At 46.3% G+C, this 16,956-nt stretch overlaps 1 protein-coding gene across 1 annotated transcript; it reads right to left on the bottom strand.

Moving 5' to 3' along the window:
* Nucleotides 1-6,848: 6,848 nt before the first annotated feature.
* map3k12 (mitogen-activated protein kinase kinase kinase 12) lies at nt 6,849-15,742 on the bottom strand. Its single transcript, XM_061704638.1, has 14 exons — nt 15,519-15,742; nt 13,681-14,204; nt 12,077-12,260; nt 11,792-11,983; nt 11,395-11,553; nt 11,067-11,225; nt 10,774-10,882; nt 10,167-10,276; nt 9,830-9,946; nt 9,613-9,747; nt 8,792-9,518; nt 8,643-8,710; nt 8,213-8,510; nt 6,849-8,140 (listed from the first exon to the last, which is right to left on the bottom strand). The coding sequence occupies exons 2-14, from the start codon at nt 14,141-14,143 to the stop codon at nt 7,985-7,987; spliced, it is 2,877 nt and encodes a 958-aa protein (XP_061560622.1). The 5' UTR covers nt 14,144-14,204; nt 15,519-15,742; the 3' UTR covers nt 6,849-7,984.
* Nucleotides 15,743-16,956: the final 1,214 nt, after the last annotated feature.

The raw sequence follows: 16,956 nt of genomic DNA, 5'->3' as shown, positions 1-16,956 counted from the left end.
CCGACAATGAATAGCACACACACACAAATGGACAAAGTTGTTGGTGCCCCAGTGTCAAAGAGAGAAAAACGCACAGTGGTCACTGAAATCTGACAAACGTAATAAGTAAACATTTTATGAAAATTAACCAATGAAATCAGGCACTGCTTTTGAGTTGTGGTTCAACAGTTTTAATTTGAATATTCTTTTTTTCAAAAACATTAATACATTAACAGAGGGGTACCAACAATTTGGTCCACGTGTGTAATTGTGATGTAGAATGAAAAGGATATACTGGAATTTTAAGAGAATATAAACCTGAAAAGTTGTTTGCATTTGTATTTCTGATATCCCTAAATCCAATCCAGTGCAATCAGTTCGACCGTGTTCCTCGGGTGGTCCTGTGCGGGGTGCTTCGGGAGTATGGGGTACCGAACTCCCTGATACGGGCTGTTTGGTCCCTGTACGACCAGAGTCAAGAGTTTGGTCCGCATATCCGTCAGTAAGTCGGACTCGTTTCCGGTGAGGGTTGGACTCCGCCAAGGCTGCCCTTTGTCACCGATTCTGTTCATAACTTTTATGGACAGAATTTCTCGGCGCAGCCGAGGCGTAGAGGGGGTCCGGTTTGGTGGCCTCAGTATTGCATCTCTGCTTTTTGCAGATGATGTGGTTCTGTTGGCTTCATCAAACCGTGACCTCCAACTCTCATTGGAGCAGTTCGCAGCCGAGTGTGAATCGGCTGGGATGAGAATCAGCACCTCCAAATCTGAGACCATGGTCCTCAATTGGAAAAGGGTGGCGTGACCTCTCCAGGTCGGGGATGAGATCATGCCCCAAGTGGAGGAGTTTAAGTATCTTGGGGTCTTGTTCACAAGTGAGGGAAGAATGGAACGGGAGATCGACAGGCGGATCGGTGCAGCGTCTGCAGTGATGCGAACTTTGTATCGATCCGTTGTGGTAAAGAAGGAGCTAAGCCGAAAGGCGAAGCTCTCGATTTACTGGTCGATCTGCGTTCCTACCCTCACCTATGGTCACGAGCTGTGGGTCGTGACCGAAAGAACGAGAGCCCAGATACAAGCGGCCAAAATGAGTTTCTTCCGCAGGATGCCCGGGCTCTCCCTTAGAGATAGGGTGAGAAGCTCGGTCATCCGGGAGGATCTCAGAGTAGAGCCGTTGCTCCTTCACATCGAGAGGAGCCAGATAAGGTGGCTGGGGAATCTGATTCGGATGCCTCCCGGACGCCTCCCTGGTGAGGTGGTCCTGGCAATTCCCGCCGGGAGGAGAACCCGGGGGCGATCCAGGACAGGCTGGAGAGACTACATCCTTCGGCTGGCCTGGGAACGCCTCGGGATCCCCCCGGAAGAGATGGATGAACTGGCTGGGGAAAGGGAAGTCTGGGCGTCCCTGCTAAAGCTACTGCACCCGTGACCCGACCTCGGATAAGCGGTAGAAGATGGATGGATGGGTGGATGAATGTTCATTTGTTAGAATGGCCCAGTCAAAGTCCAGACCTCAATCCCATTGATCATCTGTGGCGAGATTAAATTGTTGTTTACTGACATTCTTCATCTCATCTGTCTGAGCTATTTTCCAAAGAAGAATTGGCAAAAACCTCTGTGTCTATATGAGTAAAGCTGGTAGAGACATACCCTAACAGACTAAGACTGTAATTGCAACGAAAGGTGGCTCAACAAAGTATTGACACAGCGGGGCCGAATACAAATGCATAACACATTTTTCAGATTTTTATTTGCTTAAAATTTTGAAAACTACATATAATTTCAGTTCTGCTTTACAATTATATCCTACTTTGTGTTGGTCCATCACATAAAATATAAAAAGAAAAAAAACCATTCAAGTTTGTGGCAAAATGTGAAAAAGTTCAAGGTGTATGAATACTTTTTCAAGGCACTGTTGTTTTCGGCCTTTATTTTAAGTGTTTTTTTTTTCAGGATGGAGGGATTATACAGGCATTTTCAGAGTTTAAAAACAAGAATTATGTGCATAAATTTAAATTTAGAATTTTTTCTAGTTCACAAGGGGGTCAGTATACGAAACAGTTCAAATTAAGTATATGCATAGTTCGTACAGTCCCACTAATATTAGCTTAAACTTCGTTGAGCACTCCTGCATTTCATTTTGGCATTTTGAGATTTTTTTCTTTTTCTTTTTACAAGACACTCAGTCAATGTCGACAATTGTTTTTTTTCTCCTTTCTCTTCAGTCATGACTTTGCGCAACTGTGTGTTGTGTTGTCTGTTTGCCTAAACAAAACACTGCACATTTCCCTGGCGGAGCAAACTTCAGCGCGATTAGCAGGATGTAAGCCTTTTTGTATATCTTTCGGTGCACGACTAATTGGGCACCTTTTTTTTTAATTTAAATCTGTCAATGAATACAGATTTTGCACATGTTCTTTTCCACGTTCTTGACATTTCCCAAGTCCCAAATCAAATCCCACCTATTGGACGACCATGATTGAAACACGTTGCATCAGAATGTCACAAAAGCATCGTTGTCAAAGTTGCAGTTTGTATCATAGAAGGTTCAGTTTCTGGGACACATCCTCACTCCTCAAGGGAAAATACTTTCCCTATCCCGAATGCAGGCCATTGTCGACACACCCAAACCGCTTACAAAGAAATAAGTATTTTCTTTTTTCGGGAATGTGTTCTTATTGTTGACATTTCAGCCCAAATTATTCTGATAATGACTCTGCTGTGCGCTCTCTCACCCTGGACAGATCCCTCACTTCCCCATCACACGTCAAATGGATGCCTGATGCTGCTGCTGCTTTCGAACTTCTGAAATGTGGCCAGCAGACCTCCCCCACACTTGGGCATCCTGATTCATCCTGGCCCTTTGTTCAGTTAGTGGACGAGTGTCATGGCAACATGACTTCCGTGTTACTTCAGCGTCGTTGCGACCTCCTTGGCCCAGTGGGATACTTCTCTCATCAACTTGAAGCGGGGCCTTCCTGCGTGCCTTCACGCGGTGGTAGCCTGTGAACAGGCTGTTCTTCGCCACACGTGACTACGTGGGGTAGTCTCCGTTACACAGTTCCTCACTGTGTAAATTCTATCTTACAGGAGCAACGCTCCTTTCATCTGTCTGCTGTGTGTTGACTCCGCTACAACACAGTGCTGTTGCGTTTGCCCCATGTGACAGTCACTCTTCACCCTGCCACTCTTATGCCTCTGCCTTAAGGGGGGGGGGGGGGGGGGGGGGCACACTCTTGTGTCTCCGAGTTACAACATCTGTGCACACCTCGTGTTGATCTTTCTGACACATCTTTGCAAAACTTCAAAGATGTTCAAAACACCACTTTGTGGCGGCAGTGCAGGGCATCTTTTGTGGATGGTGTTTGGATGGGCCCAAATGGTAAGCCATGTCTCCATCTTCCTCTGTTATTTTTTTGTAATGCAAAATTGACACATGGGTTCGACCATATGTCTAAAGGGGGGATGATATCTGCAGTTCAGAGGCAGTGGTTTACGAGGTGATTTTGTGCTTTTGCAGCTGACTTCTGCAAAAAATTTACCCGACACAACCCCAGCAGACCACGTCCACTCACTCAACTGACAGCACATCCGACTACTAATTGTGTTGATGTACAGAATATGAGAATTCATGTGCGTCCTAAGCAGAATTTGCCTCCCTTTTGAGATCCTCTTTGCAGAGCCTCCCAATGTTGGACTGAACCCTCCAGGCTTGCCGATGGACGCACATCTTTGCGAAGACAACATGATCAGGTATTGCACATGTTTGACTAATTTGCTCCATACGTCTTCTCAGCACTTCCCAAAGCGGATGACGGACCCCTGCACAACATCAAACCAGGTGACTTTGTGTGGATCAAGAACTATTCTATCTCTGAGCTCTTCAGGCAGTTCCTTTGACCTCATGATTCTCATTTGTTCTGACATGCACTGTGAGCTGTAAGGTCTTATGGAGACAGGTGTGTGGCTTTCCTAATCAAGTCCAATCGGTATAATCAAACACAGTTGGACTCCAATGAAGGTGTAGAACCATCTCAAGGATGATCAGAAGAAATGGACAGCACCCGAGTTAAATATGAGTGCGGGCTGGACGGTGGCCGAAGGCGGGGACCTTGGCGATACGAACCCTGACTAAAGAAGCTGGTTCTAGGGACATGGAATGTCACCTCTCTGGCAGGGAAGGAGCCCGAGTTGGTGAGCGAGGTCGAGAAGTTCTGACGAGATATAGTCGGACTCGCCTCCACGCACAGCTTGGGCTCTGGTACTAGTCCTCTCGAGAGGGATTGGACTCTCTTCCACTCTGGAGTTGCCCACGGTGAGAGGCGCCGAGCAGGTGTGGGTATACTTATTGCTCCACGGCTCGGCGCCTGTACATTGGGATTCACCCCGGTGGACGAGAGAGTAGCCTCCCTCCGCCTTCGGGTGAGGGGATGGGTCCTGACTGTTGTTTGTGCCTATGCACCAAACAGCAGTTCAGAGTACCCACCCTTTTTGGAGTCCTTGGAGGGGGTGCTGGAGAGCGCTCCCGCTGGGGACTCCCTTGTTCTGCTGGGGGACTTCAATGGTCACGTGGGCAATGACAGTGAGCCCTGAAAGGGCGTAATTGTGAGGAACAGCCCCCCCGATCAGAACCCGAGCGGTGTTTTATTATTGGACTTCTGTGCTCATCACGGATTGTCCATAACGAACACCATGTTCAAGCATAAGGGTGTACACTAATGCGCTTGGCACCAGGACACCCTAGGTCGCAGTTCGATGATCGACTTTGTGGTTGTGTCATCGGACCTGCAGCCGCATGTCTTGGACACTCGGGTGAAAAGAGGGGCAGAGCTGTCAACTGATCACCACCTGGTAGTGTGTTGGCTCCGATGGTGGGGGAAGATACCGGTCCGACATGGAAGGCCCAAATGTATTGTGAGGGTCTTCTGGGAACATCTGGCTGAATCCCCTGTCAGAAGGAGTTTCAACTCCCACCTCCGACAGAACTTTGCTCATGTTCCGGGGGAGATGGGGGACATCGAGTCCGAATGGACCATGTTCCGCGGCCGACCGGAGCTGTGGCCGTAAGGTGGTTGGTGTCTGTCGTGGCGGCAATCCCCGAACTCGTTGGTGGACACCAACGGTGAGGGATGCCGTCAAGCTGAAGAAGGAGTCCTATCGGGCCTTTTTGGCCTGTGGGACTCCTGAGGCAGCTGATGGGTAACGGCAGGCCAAACGGAATGCAGCTTTGGTGGTCGCTGAAGCAAAAACTCGAGCATTGGAGGAGTTTGGTGAGGCCACGGAGAAAGACTTCGGATGGCTTCGAGGAAATTCTGGTCCACAGTCCGGCGTCTCAGGAAGGGGAAGCAGTGCACCATCAACACTGTGTATAGTGAGGATGGGGCGCTGCTGACCTCGACTCGGGACGTTGTGAGCCGGTGGGGAGAATACTTCGAAGACCTCCTCAATTCCACCGGCACGCCTTCCCATGAGGGAGCAGAGTCTGGGTTCTCTGTGGCGGGCTCTCCTATCTCTGGGGTTGAGGTCACCGATGTGGTTAAAAAGCTCCTCGGTGGCAAGGGGGTGGATGAGATTCGCCCGGAGTTCCTCAAGGCTCTCGATGTTGTAGGGCTGTCCTGGTTAACACGCCTCTGCAATATCGCGTGAACATCGGGGACAGTGCCTCCGGATTGGCAGACTGGGGTGGTGGTCCGCCTTTTTAAGAAGGGGGACCGGAGGGTATGTTCCAACTACAGGGGGATCACACTCCTCAGCCTCCCTGGTAAGGTCTATTCAGGGGTGCTGGAGAGGAGGGTCCGTCGGGAAGTTGAATCCCAGATTCAGGAGGAGCAGTGTGGTTTTCGTCCTGGCCGTGGAACAGTGGACCAGCTCTACACCCTTGGCAGGGTCCTCATGAGTGCATGGGAGTTCGCCCAACCAGTCTACATGTGGTTTGTGGACTTGGAGAAGGCGTTCGAACTTGTCCCTCGGGGGTCCTGTGGGGGGTGCTTCGGGAGTATGGGGTACCGAACCCCCTGATACAGACTGTTCGGTCCCTGTACGACCCGAGTCAGAGTTTGGTCCGCATAGCCGGCATATATATATATATATATATATATATGTACATATCCATCCATTTTCTGAACCGTTTATCCTCACAAGGGACTGGCAACTTTCTCAGCTAACTCTGGGCTAGAGGCAGGGTACACCCTGAACTGGTTGGCAGCCAATCCCAGGGCACATATAAACAAACAACAGATGTGCTAATGAGTCGTCCACCGTGCCACCCTATATATAGTATATAAATATATATATATATATATATATATATATATATATATATATACACACACACACACACACACACACACACACACACACACACACACACAGTGGAACCTCGATATAACAGACTAATAGGGTCGATGGGGGTTGTCCGATACAGCCGATTGTCCATTACTTTGAAGCACTTTATTTTTCATTTCGTGGCCTAAAACGCGCACTACAGTACAAAGTTGCTGTAAATAAATATAAAAAAAGCTTGAAAATGTTTGAAGGTTTCACATTTTATCCAAACCTGCCACGCCAGTGTGCTTGATCATTGTGATATTGTTGACGTATAGTACTCATCATAAGTGAGTTGCTTTCATGAGCCGTGAGGAATTAGTGTGATACCTTGTTCAACAAATGCCCCCCCAAAAAATTTACTGTACCAAATATAGCATGTTCCTCAGATTTAACACCACAGCCATGTTATCCGATAGCTGTTACATCAGGGTCCATTTTATCGAGCGTCCACTGTTTTTTTTAAAAAAAAAAAAAAAAAACAGACGTTTTTTTTAACAAAAACATACAGACTTTTTAACCAATAAATTATTTATTGTAGCTCGTATTTTTTCTTTTGATATAGTTCCTATATTACAGGTACAATGTGCAATGCAGTATAAAAACAAAACGTTTCTATTCAAAGGATAACATTTTGACGAGTGACCACAGAGAAGTGCTCTATATACTCTACCAGGCTACTCCTGAAGAAATCTTAAAGGGTCTTGGGGGACCATGGAGGTTTTTATGAAGCTGACCAACATAATGAACATAATGAGTCCTTTAAGTTCATTACAAAAGCACATTCACATTTATTAGCACCTGCACCAGTGTTGCTGAAGTTGAAGCATAAGTCATTGTCCTGGTTCAGTGCATGTCAGAGGAGGTTGTCCCTGTGAGTGCAGGCACTACTTTACACTCACCAAAGACAACACTTATTACTACTGCGCAATAACAACCGATTCCTTTTGAGTGAACTGAAAGGGCTCTATTCCAACACATATCTGATGACCTTTGTATAAACCTCCCGCAAGTCTTAGCAGGAGGAGTGCTTAAAAAATCAAACCTACAGAGAAACCCTAAACACGCATCATGATTGATCTTTGTGAACTTTTCATTCCAATTTTCCATCTTTTTTAGTGCTAACATTTATTAACATGAAGAACAGAGGAAGTACTTTCAGGATTAAAAAAGTGTAAACTTTCACAAAATATAAAACGGATACATTCGAATCATAAATTATAAACACATAGTCATGCATTTGTTCACAGGGCTGCAAACCATTTCTTCTTAGATTTTATCTTATAAATTAAATATTTCTCATGTGGTATGTCATGGTTATTTACATTATTCTTCCTTATTCTATAATGCATTAGTGTATGGGGATGCTCCCACAGTGGGTGTTAGTGAACTAAAGGACTTGTGGTGTTTACCTTGATACCTATTCTCACTACAAAACAGTATGTCTGAGTTATCTGATTATCACCCAAGCTGCCAAAAGAAAAAAAAGAAATAAATAGCATGTCAGGTTATGACAATTGTGTCATGTGGTGGAGTTTTGCCAGCCAATATACTTGGGAGCCCTCATGACTTTGTTAAAGACGTGTCGTAGCTGTGATCCCTCGTGACATACTGCACTGGCTGACTGGTGCACTAATGTGATGGTTCAATGTATGGAGATAGAGGTATTTAAGTCCAAGTGTCTATTGGGGTCCTGTGTGAGATGCCTGTGGGGACCCTTGACGGGCTTGAGTGGGCGGCATCCACGCTCCAGCGCTGGGAGGTCGGCTCGGCTCTCCGCTGCCTGACTGGTCCAGCTCAGCGCTGTCACAGTCCGAATCATCACACAGGACCCGACCCTGAGGAAAGAGTGGAAGACATCAGTCACACTTCTCAGGAAGAAGACATGCGGATCTCTAGAACTGCTTTACCTCATTTGGATTCTGCTCGCCTTCCAGCTTTGCTTTGGCCTGACCCAGCATTCCGTCTCTCTCTGACAGGCCTTCAGAAGCCTGCACGGGATCCGTGCTGTCTGCTGGGATCTCTGAGCCCTGAGAGAGGAGGTCGTCACTGCGGTAGTCCAACCTGTCATCCGTGTTGGTGCTGACTACATCAGGGGTGCCGCTGTGGGAGTGGTCTGTAGTGTGGCCCTCCTCGCCGTCCGAAACTGACAGGTTCTCTGAGCTGAAGGTTGACACCGACTGACACTTGGTGATGCTCGTCGGCCGTCTGAAGAATGTGACAAGTTTTGGTTTTTAAAACTACAGAATTCAAAATCGAAATTATTATTTGAGCTCTAGACACATTTGCAACTAAACGGCTCACTAATTTCACAGTAACTAAGGACACTAAGTTATTCACCGTCTCCGTGGTAACTCAACCTCACTGTCAACTTCACCCTCCTCCTCTTCTGACGACACCCCACGCCTCTGTAGTGACCAACAGTAATAAAATATTACAAAGATAAAAGGATTTACCGGACAACAGAGGAACAGATTCTGTACTTTTACCTGTTTTCGTGTAATAGCTGCCCTGTACAGAATGGCTGAAGGTGTGAGGTGCTGACTCCCAATTCCTCCTGAAGCCCCCCGGGGCAACCTCACAGCACCTGCTCCATCCTCTTTATCTTCCCCCCCATCATGAGGCAGGCGGGGAGATCCAAGAGATCCACGCCCTGCTGCAGCCCCTCTCCCACAAGGCGAGTCGGGGCTGCTAGAAAACGGGAATGATGCTGCATCCTCGCTTGGAGTATCGCTGCGCGGGGGAGTTTCTGTGAGATCATCCAGACCGGCAACCCCCACCTCTGTTTCCCCTAATCCTGCAGAGGCGCTGAGGCTTCCCACTCTTTCCAGTCCACTGGCAGGTGGATCCTCTTTTCCCTGGCTGCTCACCTCTAGCATGTTGCAGATTAGGTCAGGGCTGGAGGAGGATATCTGCCTTTGCTGCTGCTCGTGGTCGAGGCCCCGCAGGGCTGCAGAGGGCTCCAGGAGCTGCTTGGAGGAATAAGTGGCCAAACTGTTAACTTGGGCCACCGTCTCTCTATTGGGAGACGATTGATTGACTTTAAGTGCTGCCAGATCTCCACTGCTGCCTTTTCCAGGCTTACGGTGGCGGGTTTTTACCCTCCGAGACCGACTGGGAGAAGTGGAGCTTCTAGTGGGGCACGTGGGGATAGTGACTTGCATTACAGACAAATCCATTTTGGGAATGATTACCTCAGACTTAAGGATGTCTGGCCTGAAAGAAAGAGAGAGAGAAACAACAAATGAAATCTATAATCTTAACAGCAGAGAATCAGTGTTTTGGTTTAATAAACGAAAAAAGATCACACCGCTTTCCTGAGGGAAGTTTCTGTGGCACATTTCTCTTCTTGATGAGCTTGTCCATACTGTTCGAAGAGCTGCTCTGCCTGGAGCTGTGATGCTTAAAAAAACCTGGGTACTTCTTGTCCAAGGACTGCTCCCTCCTGGAGATAAACACGTAGCAAGTGGCTATGTAAAAAATGTTAACATCAGCCAAAGAGAATGTTTAAATGAATTTAGTCGAACCTCTGCAGCTCTTTTTCTTTAAGCTCCAGCTGCAGCATGACAGCGCTGAGCTCCATGTAGAGGTTGTTAGCCCTCTCCAGTTTCCTCTCATAGTGTTCACGAATGTCTAAGGCATGTCTGACAAAAGAGAAAAGAGCCGGTTGATGTCATCGTGCATACGCATGAGAGAATCCCAATCCTCAGCAACTGGCATGCACTCAAGGCACTTCATCCACCCACGGGATGGACAAAGGAGTGACATGAAGAAATAGCACAGAGTGGCCTCATTCGTGTGCACAAACATAATAAGAGTGCCACTGTCCAAAGGAAGCGCTGTGTGTGCATAAAACAAACAAACCTGAGCTCTTCTCTGCGTCGGTTGATCAGCTCCTCATCGAGTCGGTGCAGACAAGTACCCTCAGATTTAATCTTCTCAAAGTGCTGTTTCACCTCCTCTCGCCATTCAGCCTGATGAGAGCACATTTCTGTTAAGCAGCTGCACCTAGTTAGAGCTGACTTGAGGGGTGAGCTGACTTGAGGGGTGGTTCTCTTTTTGTTGGCAGACAACAGATCAGATGACTAAGTAAACCTGTGTGGGTGATGGGCTCTCCACATTCATACAGTATATACAGTATACCGGATGTACATTGTATAGAAGCAAGAGTTTGTTCTTCACCATACCAATATGGACCTCAACCTCATCAAACACCTTTGGGATAAATTAGATTGGAGCACCTGCCCTGTTGACCACAGATTTCACAAAACCAAAATTTCCAGACAAACTCCAAAATGAAAGTCTTCCTCGAAGAGTGGAAGCAGGGGCAGGGGCAACTCAATATTTGTTCACATTGTGACTGAGTGGTATAATGGCCATGTGTTCCAATACTTGTCCATGTGCAAATTTTCATGTACTGCATACAATATGCAGTCTTTTATTTGTTACGGACTAAGACAAGCAACAATACCTGGGACTTGAAGTATGTCTCCTGAGGAGTGGACAGAACGTCAGCTGACGCTATGTCCAGATGGAGAAGGATCTGACGGAAAGAGGGCCGATTCCTGGGTTTGCAGTTCCTGCAAAAAACAACATTAAACACAACTTTGTAGTGTGTATACATTCACTGCACTGTAACATTAATTCTGAAATTGTAGTCAAACAATGTTGCATACATGACTCATAACCATTCGTTTATCTATGCCTCTAAGCCTCTGCTCACTCTTGACACGGCCTCACTTCCGATATCCAATAATTGCTCACCAGCATTGTCTGAGGAGGATCTTGAAGCCATCAGGGCAGCTCTCAGGTATGGGCAGCTGCAGGCTGTTGTTTCCGACACCCCAGATAATGGCAGATGAATCCACATCTTTGTAAGGGATCTCTCCGGTGAGCATCTCCCACAGCACCACTCCAAATGACCTTAAAGTCAGGTTAAAGCTTGAATATATACAGTCTCACAGAATTAAAAAAGAGAAAGAGAAAACGTAAGAACGGGATATCAAAAATCATTTCTAATAGCGACACAGGGTAGACGATTCCGAATATATTCTCCACCACAAAGATACTTGCTTCTGTAGAGTTCACCTACCAGATGTCCACCTTTTCTGACACTGGCTCATTCCGAATGACCTCAGGAGCCATCCAAGCTACAGTGCCTGCAAAAGACATCTTTGTGCTCTTGTCACTGAGCTCCTTTGAGGTTCCAAAGTCCGAAATCTTTACAAGGTCATCGTGTGTGATCAGCATACTGGGGGAAACAAAAACAATACATCAAATTTCTTTTTGTATAAAATATCCAGTACTTGATAATGCAGTACATAATTATTCATGTCTTTCTTGCAATACTACATTTTACCCCAAAATACAAGAACGAGACACAAGTCTCTGAGTGGAAGCGTAAAAAAATACCAAGTAACTTTTGAAGAGCCTGGTCTTTACTAAAGAAAGATCCCCTGAAAGCGGGATGTAATGAATTGTTGGCTTACTTGGGGGACTTGAGGTCTCTGTGTATGATCTTATGAAGGTGTAGGTAGTTCATGCCTCCTGCGATGCCCATGGACCAGTCAACCAGGAGTGAGGGGGTGATTTTACGACCCGCCCTCAGCACCTCATATAGTTGGCCTTGGGCACAGTATTCCATCAAGATGCAATAACAAGGAGCCTGGGTGCACACACCCCTAGATGGAAACACACAATTAGATAAGAGCACAATGTTAATGGCGGACGATGTGGATAAATGACTTGAATAAAGAATATAGGAGTTTCCCTACTTGAAAGTAATGATGTTGGGGTGTTTTAGTTTGCGAAGGTGTTTGATTTCAGTCTCCTTGATGTCTCGCACTTTCTTTACGGCCACATCATCTCCGTGGAACTTGCCGAGGAAGACAGCACCTTGCGCACCACTGCCCACCCACTGCAGGTCTGAGATCTCCTCAAATGGAACCTCCCAGCACTCTGAACAGACACCAACAAGTAGAAACCAACTAACCTTGATAAATGTGAGTATCACCAAGTGTCTTTTAAATAACAGGAAAATGTGTAGAACAGCTCCCTGACAAAAAGCATTTAATTCATTTCTGTCCCACGGTGGGGACAGGGAGCAGTCAGCTTTTCCTCATCTACACCATAGAACATGCATCTTGCAACAAAACGGCTGCCACGTCAAACAAATGATGCAGCGACTAATCAGTGGAGCAACATATTTTTACAAGGGGTGAGAAAAAATAGCAATATCGCGACCTATCATATCGTCTGTTATGATACAGTATCAATACATCGGCATCTAACTTTGAGATTTAAAGAAATAATAAAAACAAAGACCAAAACATGTTTTCTCTATGTTTCAGCTAAAAAGAAAAATCCCACCAATTTTGAGATACCTTAATAAAAGCATGTTTTATGTGGATAAATAGGTAGAATGTTTTATTATTGTATAGTGATATTAACGTTCATCAGTGTTGTGCTTAAAAAAAAAAAAAAAAAAAAAAAAAAAAAAAAAAAGAAAGTTGTGGGGAAAACATCTGCCATCCACACCTTAAATAACAGAGAGCACTTGGTCACTAAAGTGAAATGCAGCCGGCACAGCCAAGGAGAGACTCATATCTATTCTTTATGAGGTCCACTGAAGTGTGAAGCTCTCTGGAGGCCCGCTTTAGCGGAGACGGATGCACACGACGCTTCCCCCAGCTATCTGCTAAAAGTCACTCTATCTGCTGTGTGTTAACAGTCAACACTGGCATACTGGTGATGCGCACAATTAAAATATTGTATTGGTTAATCAGCGACTACTCACTTAAAATGCTGTCACGTAAGCACCGTGAACATTGTGAGACGGCGTTATATCATGAACTATGCAACCTTTTTAGAAATGTCCCATTTTCATTAGCTGGTTGGTCTTTTCTACAGTTTATTTTTATTTTTAAATGACATCTTTTCTAAGTACCTGTATGGGCACGCTTTGTCCTTCAACAGGATGAGAATGTGCACCTGAACCTTTGACTCGTATACTCGCTGGGCGCAACATTAGCCAGACTTGTGCTAATTGATGAGATCCAATACATGAGGTGTAAAAATTAAATGCTGCCCTTACAAAATCTAAGTTCTAAATAAGCAGTTCTGTTTACCTGAGTAGGATTCCATTCCAATCCACTGCAAATAACAACCCCAACAAGAGACATGGTGTATAAGAGCATTAGCTATTTTTGTAAAGGCAGCCTCTTTGATATTGTTCTTAGTTTTGGATCTGTCTGGGTCTCTTAATCAGATTGACTTGAACCGATCAATGAGTGACAAAGAAGATGTAAACTGCTAACTTTTTGTCAGGTGGAGCTGATCATAAGGACACCCGAAGCAGACAATTTCTGATCTCACGTACCTTCATGGCTATGCTTGTGTTCAGTGGAGTAGGCCTTTCCGATCATGGTCCACACAGGTTTTAGGCAGCCAAACAGACCCTCCAAAAACCCTCCACTACCTGATTGGAGGCGAATGTTCTCCGAATGGCTCCGGACAGCACCAGCCTCCGGACTGTGGCCCGCCTCGGCACCACTGCCACACTGGCACGTGTCATGTTCGTGTAGTTTTAGCACACTGTTATCAAAGTGGCCTGAGGGTCCATCACTGGGAGTGGGACTGCTGCCTCCTGGTGCCCCGGGCCCACTAGTGTCAATAGACAACACGTTTCGGAGGACACACTGTGTAGGGGTCAGATCCGTTTCCGGGGTGCAGGCGGGAGTGTCACCATCAAGTCTTCGATAGGGGGTTTCTGATACCGGGGTACTGAAGCCTGACAGGGAGGGGGAAGGGGCACGGGGCTCATGGATACAGGTCCCACTCATCGGGGGTTTCCCCAACCCACTAGGTTAGGGTGGATGGAGGATGGACAGCGGAGAATACGACCTAAAGGACAACATAATGAAATGCATTATAATTAATGTTATAACAGAGAAAATCATACACTGATAGTGAAAGCAACATATCTCTCATGCAAGCAATGGAGAAATAAAAAAACGAGTCTGCCCGGTGTGGTGGTACGGTAACAGTTAGCATGTCTGCCTCACGGTCAAGAGGTCCTGGGTTTAAATGTCAGCCCTCCTGTGTGGAGTTTGCGTGACCTGCCCGTGCTTGCGTGGGTTTTCTACGGTTACATCCTCTGACATTCCAACAACATGCATACACAGGTTCATTGAGGACTCTAAATTGCCCTTGTTATTTGTATATACAGTATGTACACTGCTATTGACTAGTGACCATTCCAGGGTATACCATGTCTCTTGTCCATCCAAAGTCAGCTGGGCTAGGCTCCAGCTCATCTATGACCCTAAAGAGGACAGGCGTTATATAGAAAATGAATGGATGGGGAAAAAAACAGCACAAGTATCATTTGGACAAACTGCCAGTCTTGAGTCGAATCACCCATTTCCCAAAACTAAGCTCTGTCTGAGTGGTGCAGAAAATCCTCACTCTGCTGCCTATGAACGGGAGACCGTGGAGCCTGCCCAGTGGAGCCATCAACCAGAATGGAAATGGGCTTTATGAATGAGTCGACGAAAGCATGGTTGTGCTGCTTCATCTGTTACCTGCACTTGACTGAGATGACGAATACCCCCCCGCCCACCAACCCTAATGACTCCGTCAATGCATCAAGTCTCAAGTATTGTGTGCATGCCTGGAAAATGAATGATGAATTGCATAATCTGTTTGGCTGTTTGTGTGCAGGAAGAGAACGGAGTGGGGGTGGTGGGCACATGTGCCCATTTTCATACAGAAGATCCCACAGCAGCTCCTTGTCTTGGACTGCACCACCGCATGAGAAGAAACACGGCGGAAAGCGGAGCGTGGAAATTCAGGCAATAAACAATCAGTGGGCCTGTGAGATGTGCACGCGCGCGGCCATGCATGCATGCAGAGGACGCTCAATCTTAAAATAACCGAGGATGTGATGTTGACACTCAGCAGCCGACGTGCAGCGTGCACTGCAAGCCCGATGCCTACTACGCTGCGTGCCAAGTGAAAGTGCCGCAGCGTCAGTACATTCAGCCAATGCTGGCACCGGCGCAAATGATCGTGGCACACATACGATCTTCAAGCATCAATTGTCGACAGCATCCGTTTATTCGAGTAGCGTGAGCGGCGCCGAGCAAAAGCACGCAACCATGATGCCAGACCTTGCGTTTCATGAGCATTTAAGCGGGTAGTAGCACATTCCCATACCGTTTGCCTGCTTGTTGTCGCGTTGTCAAGTGAAAGGGTGGGCTCGGCGTTCTGGTATCCTCACGATGAACAACCAATCGTTCCCCCCCACCCCCCACCCCCCTCTCCCATCCGTCTCTTCTATTTCCCGGCCCGTAATCCAGCAGTTTGACGTCGCTGGGACGGATCCCAGCGGGCAATGTGTATCGATAGCTGGGAAGCCATGCACCGTGCAGGCGCGCTGGGTGTCGTGGGGGGGTGGGAGGGAGCTGTCTCACTCCCAGTGCTGAATTGACGTCACAGAGGTGACGGGATACGCCGTGAGGGGGCGCTGTGGATGATCGTGTTTTGGTTTGCCTCATGGCAGCGGAGGTGGCAAACGTACTTACGCTATGTACCTGGAAGTAGAAGTACATCGGCCTAAACTTACAGTAAAAGCCTCGAAGTAGAAGTACAAATACATGCTTTAAAAAAAAACGGGTAAAGTTACTGATTCAACTCCTGTAGTAGTAACTACAGGCTGAAAGATACTCGAAATACACAAACACGTTTTTTACTGACAGTCAGTGGCATCGCTGCAGCCCCCCTGAGTCTGAAAAAAGTACCTAACCTATTTTGACAAAGGAGTAAAGAGTACAGATATCAGTTTTCTAATGTAGGGAGTATAAATCAAAATTAGACAGAACCAGTAAATATACTAAAAGAGTAGATAATTGAAAAGCTATTTAAGTCCAGTAGCAAGTACAGTATTGATACTTTGCTACTTCCCAGCACTGCATGGCAGCCAGCATCCATCTTGCCAGTGTGCCTAAACAAAGCCTTGCACCGTTAATCCTGAGTGGCATCGCAGAGGCTGGTTTGAGGCAGACCACCTTTACAGAGCAAAATTAAATGGTTGCACAAAGAACACAAATGCATTTGAAAGATTATGCAATTTGTAAGCTAGAAACTTGATTCAAGTAGAATGAATTACATACAATACAAATCAGCATTAAGACACATGCAGATAATTATTAATAAATATAATGAGTAAACCCCCCCCCCCCCAACCCCCCATTTTGCTCTAAGCTGCATTCTAATGTTAACTTGAACATGATCATCATTATTGTTGTTAGATCAAATTCTAATGGTGCATTGTGTGAGATCAAACAGATCAAAGCAGTTGGGCTTTTAAAACCTATTTCAAACTATGAAACCTGGAATTTTGGATAGAAAATTGTAAAGCTGCATACAGGCATTTGCAGTCTGAGAATATCACTTTGCACTTGACCCTTAGGGTCCTGGCTGGAGACTATCCTAGTTAACATGTCATCAGTCACACGGTGCATACAGATAAACGACAATTCACACTCATGTCAGAATCAGAATCATCTTTATTTGCCAAGTGTGTCAAAAACACACAAGGAATTTGTCTGCCGTATTTGGAGCCGCTCTAGTACGACAACAGACAGTCAATTGA

This window comes from Phycodurus eques, chromosome 1 (genome assembly GCF_024500275.1).
Source record: "Phycodurus eques isolate BA_2022a chromosome 1, UOR_Pequ_1.1, whole genome shotgun sequence".
NCBI classification, from domain to species: Eukaryota; Metazoa; Chordata; class Actinopteri; order Syngnathiformes; family Syngnathidae; genus Phycodurus; species Phycodurus eques.
This window is presented reverse-complemented; position numbering and strand designations above follow the sequence as displayed.

What these genes read in the sequence shown, in the direction of transcription:
- map3k12 (XM_061704638.1), bottom strand. Translation starts at nt 14,143, where the DNA reads ATGAGTGGGACCTGTATCCATGAGCCCCGTGCCCCTTCCCCCTCCCTG. An exon ending in ACACAAGCATAGCCATGAAG is followed by an intron (nt 12,261 to 13,680) that starts GTACGTGAGATC and finishes GTGTCTGTTCAG; the next exon opens with AGTGCTGGGAGGTTCCATTT. An exon ending in GCGAGCAGAATCCAAATGAG is followed by an intron (nt 8,141 to 8,212) that starts GTAAAGCAGTTC and finishes CTCTTTCCTCAG; the next exon opens with GGTCGGGTCCTGTGTGATGA.